General features: G+C 35.9%; 1 protein-coding gene across 2 annotated transcripts in view; it reads left to right on the forward strand.

Moving 5' to 3' along the window:
- Positions 1-22095, forward strand: part of ORC4 (origin recognition complex subunit 4) — an 87014-nt gene that overhangs the window by 40064 nt on the left and 24855 nt on the right. For both annotated transcript variants that reach the window (XM_003267628.4, XM_030801012.1), the window contains exons 2-4: positions 6309-6382; positions 8728-8804; positions 9422-9512. In XM_003267628.4, coding sequence (XP_003267676.1) covers positions 6326-6382; positions 8728-8804; positions 9422-9512 — 225 coding nt within the window. In that variant the 5' untranslated portion in view covers positions 6309-6325. The remainder of the gene's footprint in view (positions 1-6308; positions 6383-8727; positions 8805-9421; positions 9513-22095) is intronic.

The raw sequence follows: 22095 nt of genomic DNA on the forward strand, positions 1-22095 counted from the left end.
AGCTAAAAAGCTTTTTCCCTCTCATAACACTGATTAGGAAAAATAAAAACTTAAATAGGATAAGATAAAACTTTCGACATAAAAGACTGCTAGAAGGTATCCTAAGACAGCTAAGAAGACCACTTTTCTTCTAAGAAAGAAGATGCTTAAGGGTCAAGACAATAATTGAGTACTCTGTTATTTAATTTTCAATTAGGAAGCCTGGAGCCAGAGGACTTTTGGTGGCTGAGGCCTTAGCTACCTGGCTTACACATTAAGGAGGACACAGATTTGCTTGCTGTCTGTCTGTCAAGGCCTGGCTCAGCTAAGGACTCATTAACATTTCTAGAGAAGAAAACAGCATTACCATGATTTGCTTTCCAATTGTCACTATATGAAATTAATAAATGTGAATGTAAAATATATTGGCTGATCTTCCTTCAGGTTATTGAAATGTGTTTTTACTTCTTTTTTTAAAAAGTTTGCTAAATAAGTAACAGTTACATAAGAGTATAGCTTATTTGGGTTCAAATCCTGCCTCTGCCACTTAGTTGCTTTTTGATGTACATTTTATATGTATTTTTTTCTAATTGAAGAATAAAAATTTTATCCATTTATGGTATACAGCATGATATTTTAATATATGTATACATTGTGGAATGACAAAATTAAGCCTATTAACATATCTGTTACCTCACATACCATTTTTTGTAGTAAGAAAATTTAAAATCTGCTTTCATTCTATGAGTTCCCCTGTTAGAGGTTCCACCTATTGTAGTCCCTCCCTTATCCTCAGTTTCACTTTCCATTGTTTCAGTTACTTTTGGTCAGCTGAAGTTCCAAAATATTAAATGGAAAACTCCAGAAATAAATAATGCATGAGTTTTAAATTGCATGCCACTCTGAGTAGTGTGATGAAATCTTGCAGTGTCCTGCTCTATCTTGCCTGGGACATACATAATTTCTTTGTCCAGCCTATGCATGCTGTGTATTGTATGTGTCCTGTAATCACTCAGTAGCCATGTAGGTTATCAGATTAGAAGAACATAGTATAGAGAGAGAGTTGGGTACTATCCATGATTTCAGGCATCCGAGGGGCGCCTTGGAATTCATCTCTCATGGATAAGGAGAGACTGCTGTATAAATTAGATTATGTGGTGTGTGTCTTTCTGTGCCTGGCTTATTTCAGCTAACATAATATCTCCCAGATGCATCTATGTTGCTGCAAATGACAGGATTTCTTTTTTGTTTAAGGCTGAGTTAGTGTTCCATTGTGTATATATACCGCATCTTCTTTATCTTTTCATCTATTGATGGACACTTAGGTTGATTCCGTATTTTGGCTGTGAATAATGCTGGAGTGTATATGGGAGTGAGGATATATCTTTGACATATTGATTTCATTTCCTTTGTGTATATGGATGGATATTCAGGAGTGGGATTACCGGATTATGTAATTTGACTTTTAATTTTTTCAAGAACCCCTCCATACTGTTTTCCATAATGATTGTACTAATTTACATTTTTACCAACAGTGTACAAGGGTTTCCTTTTTTTCATAATCCTCAACAACCCTCATCATCTTTTGCCTTTTTTTGACAATAGCCTTCCTAGCAGGTGTGAAATGTTATCTCATTGTGGTTTTGTTTGTACTTCCCTGAAAATCCCTGAAAATTAGTAACACTGAGAATTTTCTCAAATACCTGTTTGACATTTTTATGTCCTCTGAGAAATCTTTTTGACCATTTTTTAAATTGGGTTGTTTCCTTGCTATTGAGTATTTGTTTTTTTTTTTTTTTTTTTTTTTGGTTCCTTATACAGTCATCCCTCTGTATCTGCAGGAAACTGGTTCCAGGACCCCCCTCAGATACCAAAATCTGTAGGTGCTCAAGTCCCTTCTATAAATTGGCATGGTATTTGCATATAACCTACACATATCCCATATTCTTTAAATCATCTCTAGATTACTTATAATTTCTAATACAATGTAAGTGCTTTGTAAATAGCTATTATAATGTACTGTTTTTTAAATTTGTATTAATTTTTATTGTTGCATTTTTTTCCCCTCTAAATTTTCCCTCTCTTAAGTTGGTTGAATCTGCTGATGAGGACCGACTACATGTTTTGGATTTTAACCTGTTATCCGATGTAAGATTTGCAAATATTTTCACTTATTCTGAAGGTTGTCTCTTCACTCTGTTGATTGATTGCTTTGTAGAAGCTTTTTAGTTTTATGTCTGTTTTCATTATTCTTGCTTGTGCTTTTGGAGTTATATCCAAAAAAAATCTTTGCCAAGTCCAGTGTCAAAAAGCTTTTCCCCTGTGTTTTCTTCCCCTATGTTGCAGGTCTTATGTTTGTCTTTAATCCATTTTTAGTTGATCTTTGTATATGGTGTGGAATAAGGGTTCAATTTCATTCTTCTGCCTGTGGATATCCAGTTTTCCTAACACCATTTCTTGAAGAGACAGTCCTTTCTCTGTTGTGTGTTCTTGGCACTTTTGTTGAACACAAGTCGACTGTAAAAGTATGGATTTATGTCTTGACTCTCTATTCTGGTGGTCTGTATGTTTGTTTTTATGCCAGAACCATGTTGTTTTGAATTATCTTAGTTTTGCACTAGGTATTGGAATCAAGCAGTCTGATACCTCCAGCATTGTTCTTTAGCTCATGATTGTCTTAGCTATTAAATATCTCTGTGGGTCCATATGAATTTTAGGATTTTTTTCTATTTCTATGAAAAATGTCATTAGAATTTTGATATGGATTACTTCGAACCTTCACTTCCAATAGTAGGGACATTTTAATAACATTGATTCTTTCAGTCCATGAACATGGAATATCTTTCCATTTATTTGTGTCTTCACTTTCTTTCGATATTGTATAGTTTTCAATGACAGACCTTTCACCTCTTTTGTTACATTTCTTTCTAATTTGTTTTTGATGCTATTATAATTAGGACTGGTTTTTAATTTTATCAAATGGTTATTAGTGTGGAGAAATCTTATTGATTTTTGTGTGTTGATTTTGTATCCTGCCACTTTACTGTATGTATTAGTACTAAGAGTTTTTTGGTAGAGTCTTAAGGGTTTTCTTTATATAAAATTATGTTATCTGCAAACAGACCATTTAACTTTCTCTTTTTTGATTTGGATGCCTTTTATTTATTTTTTCTTACCTAATTCCTCTGTCTAGGACTTGCAGTACTATATTGAATATAAATGGCCAAAGTGGGCATTCTTGTCCTGTTCTTGATCTTAGAGGGAAAGCTTCCAACTTTTTACCTTTGGGTGCGATGTTAGCTGTGCGTTTGTTATATATGGCCTTTATTATGTTGAAGTATGTTCCTTTTATACCTAATATATTGAGAGTTTTTAATCCTGAAGGAATATTGAATTCTGTTAGAAGCTTTTTCTGTGTCTGTTGAGTCAGTCGTGTGATTTTTGTCCTTCATTCTATTAATGCATTATATCACATTTATAGATTTACATATGTTGAACCGTCTTTGCATTCCAAAGATAAATCCCACTTGATCATGGTAATTGATTTAATGTGCTGTTGAATTAGATTTGCCAGTATTTGTTGAGGACTTTTGTACCTATATTCATCAAAGATATTGGCCTGCCACCGAAACTATTCACCAAGAGGCCCAGGAAAAGGCATGCACACTGGTACCTCAGAAAATAAGTCCACTGTCCTCAGTCTCAACTGCAGACCCTGATAAGACACTTTAACTTGGCTATGGTCTGAGATCAGTTAAAGGACCCACAAGAAGACAAAACTGTCTGAATCCCTGGGTCAAGCTTTCTGAACTTGGTCCTACATTTAGATAGTGAAACAGCCCTGAAGCTCAGCTCCTGCCACTCTTGGTTGCAGCCTGAGAGCAATCCTGCCTGCACAAGGAACTGCTAGGAGACTCACCTGTCTGTGCCATCAGTACAGACTTGCCAATCTCTGTTCCATAGCATATGCTGAAAAAGCTCTGAATTGGGGATCCAGCTCCACTCAGCCACAGTCTTACAGAATTCCTGCACAGAAATCCTCCTGTAGTCAGGAGATACATCCTTCCGTGTCCTCAGGACAGGCAGGCAGATTTCAGTCCCACAGCAGCAGGTCCTGAAACAACCCTGAATCTTGGCATAAGCCCCTCTCAGCTGTGGTCAGAGAACAGCTCTGCCTACCCAGCATCCTGGAGGGAGATGGGGCTGTCCATAGCCCTGCAAACAGGCCACCTGACCTAGGTCCCTCATCAGTCCCTGAAACACCCCTGAAAAGTGGCTCCAGCCCCTCTCAGTACAGCAGGCCCGACAGCCTAAGGACCTGAAGGGAGACATGCAGGTTTGTGACACCTTAGGCCTGAAGACCTCAGTGTTGACGGTAGGCCCTGAAGCATCCCTGTAACTTAGTTCCAGCCCCACTCAGCTGTGGACTAGGGCAGTACTGCCTGTTAAGGAATCTACTCAGTGATTCAGTAGGAGCCCTCCCAGGTTCCCAGGGAAAGCCAAACCATCCACACACCTGGTAACAGGTCTTTTCTCTGTACAGGCTTCATCCTATGTACAGATTGAGGTCCTAGAAAAAGTCCAGTCCTCCAAGGGACCAGATAGGGTTCATATCCTGCTACAGCCCCTGGTAACAAGGTCCTATCAGGAGGACAGGGCCCTTTCCAAGTCTGAAGCCTGGACCACAGTTGGGGAATCTGTCACGTGAATGAAGATCTGCCCTCAAAGTGACTTTCCCAGGTCTTGGGCCCCACTGGGGTTTCACAGACACCTGCCTGAATCTCAAGACTAACACAAAGACAGTTTCGTCCGTGGGTGGCTGTGAAATTATTGTTGCTATTTGGGGACACAAGCTGAAGGGCCTCCTATTTCATCTTGCTGCTGTCATTCTCGCATTATTATAATGTTAATCATTGGTGATTTGATGATAGGTCAGCTTTTTTTGAGTTTTATGAGTTCTAGCAGTAAAAAAGTTCCAAAATGTCTTTTACTGGGCTAAATTCAGGGTGTCAGCAAAGCTGTGTTCCTTCTGGAGATTAGATGAGACCAGAATACACTTTTTAAAAAAAGTGGTTAACTTGGTTGGATCCAAATCCTGGCTCCTCCATTTATATACTGTTTGATTTTGGTCAACATACATAGCCTATCTGTGTCTTCTAACCTTAAAAGAGGATTATAATAGTAGTTATTCCACATGATAGTTTTGAGGATTAAATGAGTTGATAAATGCAAAGCATTTGTAACAATTCCTGATACCTAAGTAAACACTGCTTAAGCTGTTACTGTCTGTCAAAGTTTACTCCTATAGGAAATCAGTGCTAAGAAAATTAGGTCCTTTAGTCAAAGGCATTTGTCTATGAGTATGGTACACTTGAGGAGAATTTTACAAAAATTAAAATTTTTTCATTAATTTTTTTCATTCCAGTTATTCATTGCCAACTTTGTTTTGGGCATTATGCTACAATGCTTGGAATATAAAAAATCTTAATTTGGAAACACTAGCAATTAAACAGACAATTTTGTTTAAAATAATTCAATAATAAAGCAAAATACAGGCACTTATGTGTGTTTAAGGAAGAGGCATTTAACCTAGTCTGTAATGATTATTTGTGTATGGTTGGTGAGTGGAGCAAGAAAGGGAAGGTTTTCTGTAAGGGATGATCCTGTGGGATGGATGGGTGGGAGAATCATAAAGGAAGCATGTAAGTTAAAAAAAGAAAAAGGAAGAAAGGGAAGGTGAATAGAAGATTTAATCGAAAGGGAGGAGTAGCTGTAAGAACCACATACAGACCTGGAGGTATTATAGATTCAGTTCCAGACCATTGCAGTGAAGCAAATATCACAATAAAGTGAATCACCCAAAACTTTTCTCAATGCATATAAAATTTATATTTACAGTATACTAGTCTACTAAGTGTGCAGTAGTAGCATGTCTAAAAAATGTACATACCTTAATTTGAAAATACCTTATTGCTGAAAAATGCTGACAGACACAAAATGGGGACATGGTGTTTGAAAAATGGTGCCTATCGACTTGTTGGACACAGAGTTGCTACAAACCTTCAATTTACTTTAAAAAAAAATGCACTGTCTGCAAAGCACGTTAAAACAAAGCACAGTAAAACAAAGTGTGCCTCAAGTGTGGTATGAGAGTGTTGAATAAGCCTGTACTTGGACAAAATGAAGCCATCGAAGATTTTGAAGGTCTTAGGGTTTGAGCATTTTTTACTTTTAAAAACTTGTATTTATTTTAATTCTAGAACAGTAAATTCTTAAGTAATCTCTTTAAGTCACTATGTTTATAATATTTATGCCAATTTTTTTTAAAGGATTTGAATTTGTTGAAATGAGCAGTCGTAAATCAAAGAGTAACAGCTTAATTCACACAGAGTGCCTTTCACAGGTTAGTATGTATTTTCATTAATCTCAAGATCTTTTACCCTATAAAGCTGTTCAGAGAAATAGTTATCTTCTTAACTTGAATTTTCCCTTTAGCATTTAGGAAGAATCACTGTTTCTAACCTTAAGGAGGTATCAGTACAAGACCTTAAGGAGATACCAGCACAAGGTCGTAAGAACAATCATCTGGAAGCAAAATTTTCCAAACTCTGTCAAAATTAAATGTGGACCAACAGATTTTGTTCTTGTTATGATTGTTTTCTACCCTTTTTGTCAGTTCATATATATTTTTAATATTAGTGTTTTATACTATAATTTAATTTTATCCTTATTAAGTCTGGGTAGTCAGAATTCCAGCTTTTACTTTTTTCTTTCCAGTCTAGAAGCCTTTTTTTTTTTCCTTTTCTTGCCTAATTGCCCTGGCTTGAACTTTATTTAAAATGTTGAATAGGAATGGGAAGAATGGACATTCTTGTCTATGTTTTCATCTTAGAGAAACAGCATTCAGTCTTTCACTGTTATATATGATGTTGGCTGTAGGATTTTTTTGTAGATGCCCTTTATTAAGTTGAAGAAGTTCCATTACGTTTCTTCATCTGTTGAGTGTCTTTATAATGAATGTTATCAGAAATGCATACTGTATCCCAAGTGCTGAGCATCTATCTGTGTGTCTCTTCCTTAAGAAGCTTATAGACTAGTAGGGAAATGAGCATGGTATTTCTACCCTGGCATTTGTATTTATCTAGCTTGACCTGAACTACATGTAGTTTTTAAATAAAAATTAAATGTTACTGGTATTCCTTTATAAGACTTGGCTTTCTTTTTGAAGGAAGTAGTTTAACTCTATTTCTAAAAAAAGTTTTTAACTGAAATATGCTTTACATACCTTTGTATGTAAAGTGCACGAATCCTCCATGTACAGCTGACTTAATTTCAATACATGTGTATACCTATTTAACTTCCATGCCAGATCACTTTGGGATTTGTGAACCTTCTGACTAGTCACGGTAGCTTTGTCTAGCCTATATGTTATACCCTGTTACTGCCTCTAAGATACTTTACTGAGGTTTTCTGTTTTTTGTTTTTTTTTTTTTTAGGAAAGGATTGAGTTTTTTCTTTTGATCTCATCTAGGTAGAGGAATACACATTATGATTAGTTGAGGCATATATATGTTCTTTTATGTATTTTTACAGATATTAGCTATTACCTGTACAAAGCCTATTTGTGTTACAAATAATTGCCTTTTTTAAACCTTTTTTTTTTTTTTTTTTTGAGACCAAGTCTTGCTCTGTTGCCCCAGCTGGAGTGCAGTGGTGCAATCTTGGCTCACTGCAACCTCTACCTCCTGGGTTCAAGCAATTCTCCTGCCTCAGCCTCCCAAGTAGCTGGTATTACAGGCGTCTGCCACCATGTCTGGCTAATTTCTGCATTTTTAGTAGAGAAGGGATTTCAACCATGTTGGCCAGGCTGGTCTTGAACTCCTAACCTCAAGCGATCCGCCCATCTCGACCTCCCAAAGTGTTGGGATTACAGACGTGAGCCACAGCAGCCTGCCCCCTTTTTTAATCTTTAAAACAGGCCTGCCATAAGATGTTATTGTCCCTATTTTATAGATCAAGAAATTAAAATTTAGAACAGACTTAACCTTTTAAAATTCATATAATAGACTCTTCTGGAGCGAATGTCCTTACTCTTTAACTTCCTAAATAACGAACAAGTATATATTGTTTTGTCCCTAATGAATCATTTTCTTTGCTTTGCCTCTGTACATGGAACGAGAACTCAGATTTACTTCTTTGGTACATGAAGGATTAGTTCCATGCTGTCAGTCTAGGAGAAGCAAATATTCTTGGAGCCTTAGCACCCTCAGGTTGTTGTCCTTGAAAGACCTCTGTATTAGCTGCAGATCCAAAAAAGGAATGACTTTAATGGTCCATCTTTTTAAAGAGTATGGTAGATTATCTGACATAATTTTTCATGACTAAGTCTAAGGCCTTTGTTCTAAGATGAACTCAAAATATAGCTCCTTATAAGAATTTTTTTCTTAACTCGTTCACATGCATTACAATGGCCCTTAAGTTGCTAATATAGCTAAAGTCAGTGATTCTCCGTCTTGTTGAAACCTTCACAACTAAATTCTCATTCTTCCTATGGGACTTGAGATCGGTAAGAAGACCATTAATTTTTTAACTTATGAAAATGGTGCCAGAACTCTAGAGGATAAGAATTTAGGGAGGGTTGAATTGATTCATTAATACTTAATTCTGACTATTGTAAATGTGCTTTCTTATTCATTTTTTATATCGTGTAATATTTTTATTTATATCTATTCACTTTATTTTCATCAGGTACAAAGAATTTTACGTGAAAGATTTTGTCATCAAAGTCCACATAGTAACCTATTTGGAGTGCAAGTACAATACAAGTAAGTCTAGCTGTCCTTTTGACTGTTATGGACCTACTTACAGATCCTTCCAGGTTTTGCAAAAATTATTGTACAAATTTGATACTAAATAAAGCTAACAAACACTTTTATAGACATAAAAAATTTTGCTTTGTGAATAGAAACACCACATAGCATGAAGCAGGAGCAGATGCAAATATTTCCATAATGCGATAGCACTTTAACTTTCAATTTTGTTTTGTTTCTGTTATCTGATACTGTGGAGAGAATTCTAACCATCTTGCCCTTAATACCCAGCAGCCAGCTATGGAGTAAAAGTCCATAGTATTAGTAGGAAAAGAGATTTGAATCCAAGGGTCCTGAGAGTTGCCACTATTGTCCTTTGTCCCCTACGATAATATAAATCAACATATTCCAATCTGACTATGTTTTCACCTGACGATTTCAGAGAATCAATACTGCCCTACTATTTCTTTTGTATTTTTCTATTTAGGACCATTCAGAGGCTAGGCCAAGTACCCAGAGGGAGAGAAGAGAGGAAATTTCTGTGCATATTCAAATATACCTTTTAAAAACTACAACCTAACAAAGTATTCCAGCTTCATTTTAAAAATTTTGTCCTATTTATATCATTTTAGACACTTAAGTGAGCTGCTGAAAAGAACCGCTCTCCATGGAGAGAGTAACTCTGTCCTTATTATCGGACCCCGAGGATCAGGAAAAACTATGGTAAAAGCTGTTGATTTCTGGTGTTTGTTGGCATGTGATGATTCTTGTTTTATATAAGAATAAATAAATTCTTATATATAAATCTTATTTTATATAATACTGAAAATACTTTTCATTATTTTGTAACATTTTACTTTGTTTTTTTCTTTTTTAATCATAGAAGACATGTAAAACTTTATAAATTTAGGGTGGTATATTTGACTGTAGCAGACCTTTTTCCCCCTTATTTGTCCTCCTAGTGAAAAATTGTCAATTGATGTTTGTTCCAACATGGTCTTTTGTCCTTAAAGAAGTAGAGATTTCCAGTGGAAAAAGAAAATAGCATTTATTGAGCATGTACTGTGTGTCTTTTTATTATGTTCTCTCATTTATTCTTTACATCAACACTGCAAGGTAGGGTTTTTCCCTTTGTTATAGGTTAGGGAACTATCATGTCATGCATTCTTTTTGTTTTTCCTACATCATTACTATTTATTGTTTAACCCTAACTTAGACGGTTTTTCAGTGCATGCTCACATCTTATATCATTCTTGTCTCCTTTCCCTCTTTATCATATTTGCTTAGTTACCTCAAAAAGATATCCTTACTTATTTCCCTTTACTCTTTTCTTTCATATCCTTTATGCAATATAGGAGACAAATTATGGGTGTTAACTTTTGAAATAATTAATTTAAATGCTAAGTATTCTGTGTAAAATCTGTTCTCATGTATTATATACAATAAATTTCAATTTTTGACTAATGTACTTTAAAAAATGGATAAGCAAAATTTTTTTTAACATTTAAGCAATGTATATTGAAATCACATTATTAAGATGAGTACATTAGGATTTTACTGTTGTCACTCATCTGAAGTATTGTTTAGTATAAATTGAGGATTTAGATCTAGGTAATTTCTTTTACTATTTCACAAATTTTCACATTTATATATAATCATATTTACAGTAATTTTTTAGTTTCAAATCTATGTTTAATTTGTTTTAGTCCTCATACTCAGCTTCTATAATCACTATTTCTTTATTCTTGAGTTTTTTATTATGGTTTTTCTTTGCATTTGAATTCACTGTTATTTTGGGTAGTTTTCACAAGAGGGCTATGTCAAATGTTAAATTTCAAATTTTTAAATTTTTAAATTTAAGAAACTTTTTATTTTAACCATTCTAATAGGTATATATTGGTGTCTCATTGTTTGTACTTGTAATTCTCTAATGACATATGCTGTTGAGAATCTTTTCATACACTTCTTTTTCATCTGTATATGTTTGATGAGGTGTCTTATGCCCATTTTTAATTTGGGTTATTTGTTTTCTTATTGATAGGTTTTAAGAGTCCTTTGTATTTCTGATTTTCAGTTTTGTTTTGTAAGTATTTTCTTACAGTCTGTGGCTTTTCATACTATTAATATTAATAGTATGAGATGAATATTATTCTCATACTATTAAAAGAATATTCTTCTTTTCGTACTATTAATAATAACATTGTCTTTGGCAGAACAGAAGATTTTATTTATTTATTTTTGAGACAGGATCTTGCCATGTCTTTCCATACTATTAACTGTATCTTTGGTAGAGTAGTTTTTATTCATTCATTTTACTTACTTACAAGATAGGGTCTTGCTCTTTCACCCAGGCTGGAGTGCAGTAGCATGATCACAGCTCACTGTAGCCTTGGCCTCTTGTGCTCAAGCAGTCCTCCCACCTCAGCCTCCTGAGTACATGGGACTGCAAGCATGTATCATCACACCTGGCTAATTTTTTTTTTTTTTAATTTTTTGTGGAGACAAGGTCTCCTTGTGTTTCCCAGGCTGGTTCTGAACTCCTGAGTTCAAGCAATCCTGCCTCAACTTTCCAAAGTGCTGGCATTACAGACATGAGCCACTGTGCCCAACTGAAGTCTTTGATCTTAATAATCTAATTTGTCAGTTTTTTCTATCATGTATTATGATTTTGGTATTGTATCTGAAGCTTCATCACTAAACCGAAGGTCATCTAGATTTTTTCATATGTATCTTCTACAAGCTTTATAATTTTGTGTTTTATATCTAGGTCCATGATTCATTTTGAGTTAATTTTTGTGAAAGATGTAAGGTCTGTGTTTAGATTCTTTTTTTTTTTTTTTTGCAAATGAATGCCCAATTGGAGAGAGACTATGTTTTATCCATTGAATTGCCTTTGCTTCTTTGTCAAAGATAGTTGACTATGTTTATGTGGGTCTATTTTTAGGTTCTCTTTCTATTCCCTTGTTTTGTCTGTTCTTTTGCCAATATCACATTGTTTTGATTACTGTAGATTTTTAGTGAATCTTTAAGGTAAGTAGTCAGTCTTCTGACCTTGTTCTTCTGCAGTATTGTGTTGGCTGTCTGCATACTTTGCCTTTTCGTATTAACTTTAGAATCACTTTGTACATATCCAGAAAATTCTGGGAATCTTTGTATTGAATTGCTAGATTTTGTGTTAAATTTATACATGACAGTAGGATGAATGGACATCTTAACTCTATTTAGTCTTCCCGTTCTTGGAGTATCTATTTATTTAGGAATTTTGTCAGTTTTTGTAGTTTTCTTAATAAAGATCTTATACATGTTTTGTTAGATTTATACCTAATTTTTCATTTTTTGGTGCTAGTGCGAATAGTACTGTGTTTTTAATTTCCTTTTCTAAGGCTTCATGGCTAGTAGATAGCTAAACACTTGGCTTTTGTATATTTGCTTGTATTCTGCAAACTTGCTATGATTGCTTCTCAATTCCATTAGTTTTTTTGTCAATTCCTTGAGATTTTTTTTACTTAGTTATGTTATCTGTCAACAAAGACAGTTTTAATTATTCCTTCCCTATCTCCATACTTTTATTCCTTGTCTTCTCTTATTGCATTAGTTATTCATAGACTATATCTAACAGTTAATCATAAAATTCACTAATACTCTGCATACTGATTTAATATAAATTTAGAGGGTATTGTTCACTAAAGAATAATAATCTTTTATTTTTGAATATTCTCTTTTTTCTTATGATTAGAAAAAATGAATATCCAATATTAGAATATTCAGTTCTTAAATCTTTGTTTTCATTTTTCTATGTCTAACATTTTTTCATGTTTTTTTTTTCCCCTCTCTCAGCATTCTGTCATATGGCCAGTGTGATTTTCTTTACTGCCAGTGCTGTCATTTGCTTCTTCTAATCTGATATTGCATTTCAGTTTTCTAAGAATCTTTCCTTCTTGTCTAAGTCTGGCTTAAATAGCGCAATACATTTATTTCATAAAATAGACATTTTAAGTAGTAATTAACCTTTTTATACTTTATTTTTAAATTGACTCATAATTATACACTTTCATGGGATATATAGTGATGTTTTGATACATATAGTGTATAGTGATCAAATCAGAATAATTAGCATATCAATCATCTCAAACATTTATCATTTATTTATGTGGGGAACATCCAGTATCCTTCCTCTAGCTATTGGAAAATATTAATTATAGTCATCCTATAGTTACAGAACAATGATAGTACAACACTGTAACTTCTCCTATCTTGCTGTAATTTTGTATTCATTATTGAATCTCTCCCTATCCCTCCTTTCCTCCTACCCTTCCTACCCTATCCTCTCTTCTACTTTTGACTTCTGTAAGATTTACTTTTCTTGGCTTCCATAGATGAGTGAAAACGCATGGTGTTTAACTTTCTTTTCCTGGCTTATTTCATTTAATACAACTTCTTCCAGTTCCATCTATGTTGCTGGATTTCATTTCTTCTTTTAATGGCTGAACAGTATTCCATTGTGTGTATATACACATATTCTTTATCCATTCATCTGTTGTTGGACAACTAGGTTGATCCATATCATGGCTATTGTGAATAGTACAACAATAAATACAGGGGTGCAGATGTCTCTCTGATGTAATGATTTCCTTTCCTTTATATAAATTCTCAGTAGTGTGATTGCTGGACCATATGGTAGTTCTATTTGTAGTGTTTTTTGGGGAACCTTTGTACTGTTTTCAATATTGGCTAGTTTACATTCCCACCAATGGTGTATAAAAGTTCCTTTTTTTTGCATCTTCACCAACATCTATTATTTTTGTTTTTCTGAAAATAGACATCTTACCTGGAGTGAGGTGATACCTCACTGTGGTTTCTATTTGCATTTCCCTGATGATTAATGATGTTAAGCACTTCTTCATGTATTTGTTGGCTATATGTATGTCCTTTCAGAAATGTCTGTTCAGATAATTTGCCTGTTTTTTAAGCAGATTGGTTTTTTGCTCTTGAATACTGGAGTTCCTTGTAAAATCTGGATATAAATCCCTATCAGATGAATAGTTTGCAGATATTTTCATTTATTCTGTAGGTTGTCTTTTCATGCTGTTGATTGTTTCCCTTGCTATGCAGAAGCTTTTGAGTTTGATGTTAGCAGATTTGTCTATTTTTTTATGTTGTCTGTGATTTGGAGTTTTTATTCATAAGATATTTTCCTAGACTAGTGTCCTAAAGTATTACCCCTTTATTTTCTTCTAGTAGTTTTGTAGTTTCAGGTCTTAACATTGAGGTCTTTGATCTATTATGAAATGATTTTTGTGTAGGATGAGAGATGGGAATCTAGTTTAATTCTTCTGCATATCCAGTTTTCTCAGCACCATTTATTGAAGAAATTGCCCTTTCCCTAATGAGTGAGTGTTCTTGGCCTTTGTAAAAATCAGTTGGCTGTTGATAAGCAGATTAATTTCTGTGTTCTCTATTCTATTCTATTGGTCTACATGTCTGTTTTTATGCCAGTACCATGCTGTTTTGGTTACTACAGCTTTGTATTACATTTGAAGTAAGGCAGTATGTTGACTCCAGCCTTATTCCTTGTGCTCAAGATTGCTTTAGCGATTTGGCGTCTTTTGTTGTTTCATATGAATTTTAGGATTTTTTTTCTATCTCTGTGAAGAGTATCATTGGTGTTATGATAGGAATATCATTGAAACTGTAGATTGCTTCTGGTAATATAGTAATTTTAACAATATTCATTCTATCTGTGAGTATGGGTGTCTTTTCATTTGTTTGTATTCTCCTCAATTTCTTTCTTCAGTGCTTTGTAGTTTTCCTTGTACAAAACTATACCTTTCACCTCCTTAAGTGAATTTATTCCTCAGTAATTACGTTTTTTGGTAGCTCTTATAAATGGGATTGCCTTCTTGATTTTTTTTTTTTTCAGGTAGTTTGTTGTTAGTGTATACAAACAGTACTGGTTATTGTATATTGATTTTGTAGCCTTCAACTTTACTGAAATTCTAAGAGTTTTTTGGTAGAGTCTCTAGGTTTTTCTATATATAAGATTATGTCCTCTGCAAAAAGGAATGAATTGACTTCCTCCTTTCCAGTTGCTTTGGCTTGAACATCTAGTACTATATTGAATAAGAATGGGGAGAGTGAACATCCTTGTATTGTTCCAGTTCTTACGGGAGAAACTTAGTTTTTCCCCATGCGGTATGATTTTGGTTTTGGGTTTGTCATATATGGCCTTTACTATGTTGTGGTATTTTTTTTCTATACCTTTTTGACAGTTTCTATGGTAAAGGGATGTTGAATTTTATCATGTGTTTTTTTCTGCATCCATTGAGATGATATAGTTTTTGGCCTCCATTCTATTGATGTGGTGTATGATGTTTATTGATTTGCGTATGTTAAACCATCCTTGCATCCCTGGTATAAATCCCACTTGATCATGGTGAATGATCTTTTTGCATTCAGCTTACTAATACTTTATTGAAGACTTTTGCACCTATATTCATCAGAGATATTGACCTGTAGTTTTTGTTGCTGTTTTGTCCTTGTCTAGTTTTGATGTCAGGGTTATGCTGGCCTCATAGAATGAATTAGGAAGAATTTCCTCCACTTGAATTTTTTGGAATAGTTTTAGAAGAATTGGCATTAATTCCTTAAGGGTTTAGTAGAATTCAGCAGTGAAGCCATCCAGCACTGGATTTTCCTTTGTTGGAAGACTTTTTATTCCTGATTCTACCTCATTATTTGTTATTGGTCTCTCCAGGTTTTCTGTTTCTTCTTGCTTCAATATTGAAAAGTTGTATGTGTCCAGGAACTTAACCATTTCTTTTAGGTTTTGTAATTTATTGATGTATAGTTCTTCATAGTAGTCCCTAATGATCCTTTTTATTTCTGTGATATTCAGTGTGATGTCTCCTTTTTCTTTTCTCATTTATTTATTTTGATCTTTCTTAGTCTAGCTAAGCAACTTTTGTTTCAGTGATTTTTTGTAGTATTGTTTTGGTCTCAATTTTGTTTATTCCTTCTCTGATATTTATTTCCTTTGACTAATTTGGGGTTTGGTTTGTTCTTTTCTTGCTCTTTATAATACATTGTTGGATTTTTTTATTTAAAATTTTTCTAATTTTTTGGATTGCATTGTTAGATTCTTTATTTGAAATTTTTCTAGTTTTTTGGTGTAGGCATATATTGATATAAACTTGCCTCTTAATTCTGCTTTTGCTGTGTTCCTTAAGTTTTAGTATGTTGTGTTTCTATTTTCATTTGTTTCTAGGAATCTGTAATATTCTTAATTTCTGTTGCCCATTGTTCAGGGGCATGTTGTCTAATTTCCATATTTTTGTATAGTTTTTAATGTTCCTATCATTATTATTACTTTAAAAAAAAATACAGACAAGGTCTCCCTATGTTGCCCAGGCTGGTCTCAAACTCCTGGACTCAAGGGATCCTCCCACCTTGGCCTCTTAAAGTGTTGGGGTTACAGGTGTGAGCCACCACACCTAGCCAGTTCTTTTTATTATCGATATCTAGTTTTATTCCATTGTGGCCAGATCAGATACTTGATATGATTTTGCTTTTTTTAAAAAAATGTTTTAAGACTTCTGTTGTGTCCTAACATAAGGTCAGTCTTGGAGAATCTTCTGTGTGCTGATGAGAAGAATATACATTCTGCAGTTATTGGGTGAAATGTTCTATAAATGTATTTTAGGTCCATTTGGTCTATGGTGAAGTTCAAATTCAATCTCTCTTTGTTGATTTTCTGTCTAAATTATCTGTCCAATGCTGAGAATAGGGTGTTGAAGTTCCTTTTATTTTATTGCAGTTTATCTCTCTTTAGATCTAATAATACTTGCTTTATACATCTGAGTGTTTCAGTGTTGGGTACATTTATATGTACAACTGTTATATTCTGTTGTTGAAGTGATCCTTTTATTATTATATAATGTTCTTTGTTTTTACAACTTTCTTATCACTTTTATTTTCCATTGTCATAGGATATCTTTTTCATACCTTTAAGTCTGTGTGTCTATACAGGTGAGGTGAGTTTCTTGTAGCAGCATATAATTGAGGTTTTTTTTTTTAATCTGTTCTGTATTTTTTAAATGGGAAACTTAATTGGTTTATATTCAAGATTTTTATTGATAAGTGAGGACTTACCCTGTCATTTTAGTGATTGTTTTCTGGTTGTTTCATATATCCTTTGTTTCTTACTTCCTCTCATTTATTTTTCCAGTTGGGTGCTTCTCTGTAGTGATAAGGCTTGATCCTTTCTCTTTCTCCTTTATGTATCTGCACTACCAGTGAGTTTTATAGTTTCCCCTGTTTTCATGATGGTGGTTATCATCTTTGCATTTGTGGATGTTAGACTCCCTTGAACATTTCTTATGTCTGGTCTAGTGATGATGGATTGCTTTAGTTTTTGCTTGTCTGTGAAAGATTTTATTTCTCCTTTATTTCTGAAGCTGCTGGGTATTATATTCTTAGCTGACAGTTCTTTCATTCTGAGCTTTGATTGTATCATCCCATTCCCCTCTGGCCTGTCAGGTTTCTCTTAAGAAATCTGCTGTTGTATATTCTGACAATCAGCTAAAATGTAATGAAGAAGGATGAAAGATGTTTTAAAATATCATTTTAAAAAATGATAAAGAGTTTAAAATTTTTAATTAAAAAAAGAAATCGAAATCTGCTATAAAGAAGAAATCTACTGTTAGTATAATAGGGATTCCCTTATAGTGACTTGACACTTTACTCTTGCTGCTTTAATTATTTGTCTGTGACTTTTGACAATTTGACTATAATATGCCTCAGAGGAGACCTTCTGTTTGTGTTGAGTCTGTTTGGAGTTTTGAGCTTCCTTTGGATGTCCATTCCTCTCTCAAGAACTGGGAAGTTTTCAACTGTGGTTTTATTAAATATGTTTTTCTCACCTTTTCCTTCTTTTCTCCTCCTGAAAGGACAATAATACAAATATTTGTTCACTTATTGAAGTCTTATAAATCCTGTAGACTTTCTTCATTCTATTTTTTTTCTTGTCTGCCTGTGTTATTTCAAACAATTTGTCTTCAATTTAAGAAATCCTTATGCTTGATGTAGTCTGTTATTGAAAGTCTCAATTGTATTTTCTATTTCATTCATTAACTTCTTCAGCTGTAGGATTTCTGTTTGTTTTTTTATGGTATCTCTGTTAATTTCTTATTCAAATCATAAATTGTTTTTCTGATTTTGTTTAATTTTCTATCTGTATTCTTTCGAATTTCACTGAGTGTTGTCAAGATTATTATTTTAAATTCTTCTTCTGGCATTTTCTGTATTTCCTTATGATTCTTGTCTGTTACTAGAGGAGTTATTGTTTTCCTTTGGAAGTGTCATGTTTTCTTGCTTTTTTATGTTTAATGTGTCCGCCTATGTTGATTGATATGCCTCAGGTATCAATTTTTTTTTCCAGTCTTACAGAATTGATCTCATAAGGAAGTACTGATTTGTGTGTGAATGTGTCTTGAGGTGTCAGTTTGGTGTGGTTCATTGGCCTTGGTGGTTCTAGTTGGATACAGTAGTGTGGTCTTTGTGTAGTTTTTTCAGCTGTAATCCACACTAGTGTCATTTACAAGTGTCTCAGTGGCCTAGGCTGAGAGTTTGTGGTGGCAGTTGTACAGCTTTGCAAGGGGCGGGTTTGCTGGGCTGATTCTCAGTTTGGGGGCATATGCATGTATATGGTGGGTCAACCACCTTGGGATCTGACACACTGGCAGATGGGGCTATTAATGTGGCCAGGAACATAGTCATGCGGTTGCTTAGCTGATCTTGGTGAATGTTTGCCAGGAACAACTCACTGGTTTGTTTCTCAGGCCCAGGAGATGCCTGGGATCCAGGTGCAAGGCTGCTTGATCCCAGCAGAGGTGTAGGGATACAGTTCCTCGACTGACTTAGGGCCGTATCTGCTGAGGGGTTCCACAGGATTGTTTCTCAGGTTCAGGATGCAGGCACAAGGCTATTCAGCTGGCTTATGGGCATGCCCACTAGAGGCGTCCTGTGAGGCTGTTTCTCAGACCTGTGACACTGCTGCTTGGCTGGCCTGGGAACTTTTCAGCAGCGGATGGCCCACTGGACCATTTTGTAGACCTGGGATGAAGGAGCAGGGTTGCTCGACTCGCCCAAAAGAGTGTCTGCCAGAGGCAACCCTCAGGGCTGATTTGTAGGCCTAGGGTGTAATGCTGCTCAGCCAGCTAGGGTAATGTGTCTGTTAGGGGCAGTTGGCGAGTGTACATCTCAGGTTAGGGACGTGGGCACACGATTGCTTGGCTGGTCCTGGGGCATGTCTGATGGGGTTATAGGGAGGCTGTGCTGTTTGTCAGGTTTGGGAGGTGAGCACAAGACTGCTAGGCAGGCTCAAGAATGACCTGAAGGGCTACTTCTGAGGCCTAGTATGTGTTCACAGGGATGCTTGGCCACCCTTTGGGAGGTGTATTCACCATGGGTGGCCCATAGGGCTGTTTCTCAGGTACAGGTCATGGCTCATGGCTGCTCAGCTGGGCTGGAGGCATGCCTGCCAGGGGTAACCTTCTGGGCTGTTTTTCAGGCCCTGATTGTGGGCACAGGACCACTGGGCAAGCCAGGGATATGTCTGTGGGAGGGAGGGGTACACGGTGTTGTGGGGCTGTTTCTCAGGTTCTGAGTGTGGGTGCATAGCCGCTTTGCCAGTGCAAGGGGTGTATCAGTTGCTTGGATGCTCGGGGGCCTCTCCTTCTTGGGAGAGAGCCCCACACTGGTTTGGTCACCTCAAGCAAGAGTTTGCCCTGGGTGAGACTGCCAGATTGGTCCTCTGGCTGGAAGTGTGGCAGCAAGGGGTTGGTTTCCTTGCTGTGTAGGACCAGAGTCATAACCAATTACAGGCTCAGTCTCCGTGCAGCTAGAGTTGTGGTGTTGAGCCACCTATGTGGGCTTGGAGGAATGAAGATGGACCCCTAGTACTGGAAAGGTGCAGTGGCTACTGGCCCGCAGAGCAGGGCACACAACAGAGGTGGCTCTGGCCTCAATGGTGCCATGCTGCAGCAGGGCAGGTTGGCTTACAGGTGGGTGAGGGATGGAGAGTGCATACCGTATTCTCATGATCTGGAGCAATGCAACTGCTTGAATTCCCAGCAGCTGTCCACCTTGACTTAGGGCTTGCTAGGACTATGGGATTCTCCTGTGGTAAGGACTGTAGGTGTTTGTGATGGCAGTGAGGACTGGTGGAGATCTTCTGCTTACCTTTTCCCCGAAACGGGAAGTCCCTCCTGACTACGGGAAGATTTGATCGGGGTGCAGGAGATGTAGCTGCAGAGGCCAGGTGCCTACACACTACCCTCCTGGATTTTCAGTCACTTCACATGTGTTTCCCCTTCCCTGCTGTACTCCAGCACTCTCCCTTCAACACGCCAGTCAAATCTTAGCTGTTCATTCATTGCTGTGGTCCTTTCTTGTTGGGAGTACGAGCACCAGGAGTCTCTAGTCAGCCATCTTGCTTAATATTTTAAATTTGCGCTTAATCATTTTAATCTGCTTGTTGTTCCCTTCCACGTTATAGCACCTTTTCATAAACCCCTATAGGTTTAATCAATGTACTGAAATTTAAAGGCAAAAGCATTGTCATAGTATTTATCAGTTAATAAAATGGATCAGTTATTCTTGGCCACACTCACAGTTTATCTACTTTTTGCTTCTTAAACCAGAGCTCTATTGTGGTGCTTTGCAGTCATTTATTGGGTTTCACTATAGTGGAATCTGGAAGAGTACCTTGCATGGCATTCCATTTTGATACAGTTTCATGTATTCCTGATGTACTCTGATGCTGGCAGGTTGAAGAGATGAGCATTGTTTGACTTGTCCTACTTTTGTAATTTGTTGTATGTGTGGGAGTATCCTGAGAGAAAATATGGATTGAATAAATTGTCAGATATAATTTATTTTTAGACAAGAACTCTCAATAGTATAATTTTTTTCTTTTTCTTTTTTTTTGGACAGAGTCTCACTCTGTTGCCCAGGCTGGAGTGCAGTGGCACAATCTAGACTCACTGCAACCTCTGCCTCCCAGGCTCAAGCGATCCTCCCACTTCTGCCTCCCGAGTAGCTGGGACAGGCATGTGCCACCACACCCAGCTAAGTTTTTTATGTTTAGTAGAGACGGGGTTTCACCATGTTTACCAGGTTGGTCTGGAACTGCTGGGCTCAAGTGATCCACCCACCTTGGCCTCCCAAAGTGCTGGGATTACAGGCATGAGCCACTGTGCCTAGCCTCATTAGTATAATTATATAAATTCAAATTTTAAAACATAAGACTGTAGTCTTATGTTTGTTTGTTTTAACCCCTAATCCTAACCCCAAGATTATAGTATATTTAAAACACTACACTTGGCCAAACTGTCTGAAATACAAAAATGCTAACTCTACAGTTAATTGAAAAAGGCAATAGTGTGGCTTATGATATTACAAACATTTTATAAAAAAAAAATTGATATTGCTTCAAGTGACAGATTGACCCCTAGAAAATACCTTTTTTTGTTTTAAGAGACAGGCTCTCACTCTGTCACCCATGCTGGAGCCCAGTGGCTCAATCATAGCTCACTAAAGCCTCAACCTCCTGGGCTCAGGCAGTCCTCCTGCCCCTGCCTCCCAAAGCACTCAGATTACAGGTGTGAGCCACTGTACCGACCCTTAGAAAATGCTCTTACACATGGAATTTACTGTAGACAGATTCGCTAGATGGTTAAATAGGATATTTTTCCTAGTCGTGTACTGGTGGTGAAACGTGTGTTTATTATAATATTTGGAAATAGTATAATAGTTGGTGAGCATAAAAATTACTAGATGTTGAGAGGTCTAAGAAAATTATCTTGGTATGTTTGTAAAATTAAATTTTAGGCACAAAGAATGTGGAAAGGAGATGACCAAATTTGATTATGTCAGTCAGTGTGACATTAATAACCAACTAAATATTTTTAGTGTATAATGTAGTTTAAATATTTGAAATGATAACATATTCAAGAAAAAAGCTAACTTAAATGGTTGATTGCCTAAACTGTACAATACATTTTAGCAATACCCAGATTAGAACTAACATTATTTGAAGACTCACTTGCTAATATATTTATCATTTCAAACCATACACACAACCCATAAAATATGAGTGGGCTGATCCAAGCAAAACATAAGTTGGTGTTTAAAGTACGTTGAGTGGAAAGAAAGCTATAAACCTGTTACAACTCTCCTTATGCGTATATAAAATGGGAGGTGTTATTAAAATCCCCATTCCTTTTAGCAAAGGATTTCAAATGGTTTT

This window comes from Nomascus leucogenys, chromosome 20, assembly GCF_006542625.1.
Source record: "Nomascus leucogenys isolate Asia chromosome 20, Asia_NLE_v1, whole genome shotgun sequence".
NCBI lineage: Eukaryota > Metazoa > Chordata > Mammalia > Primates > Hylobatidae > Nomascus > Nomascus leucogenys.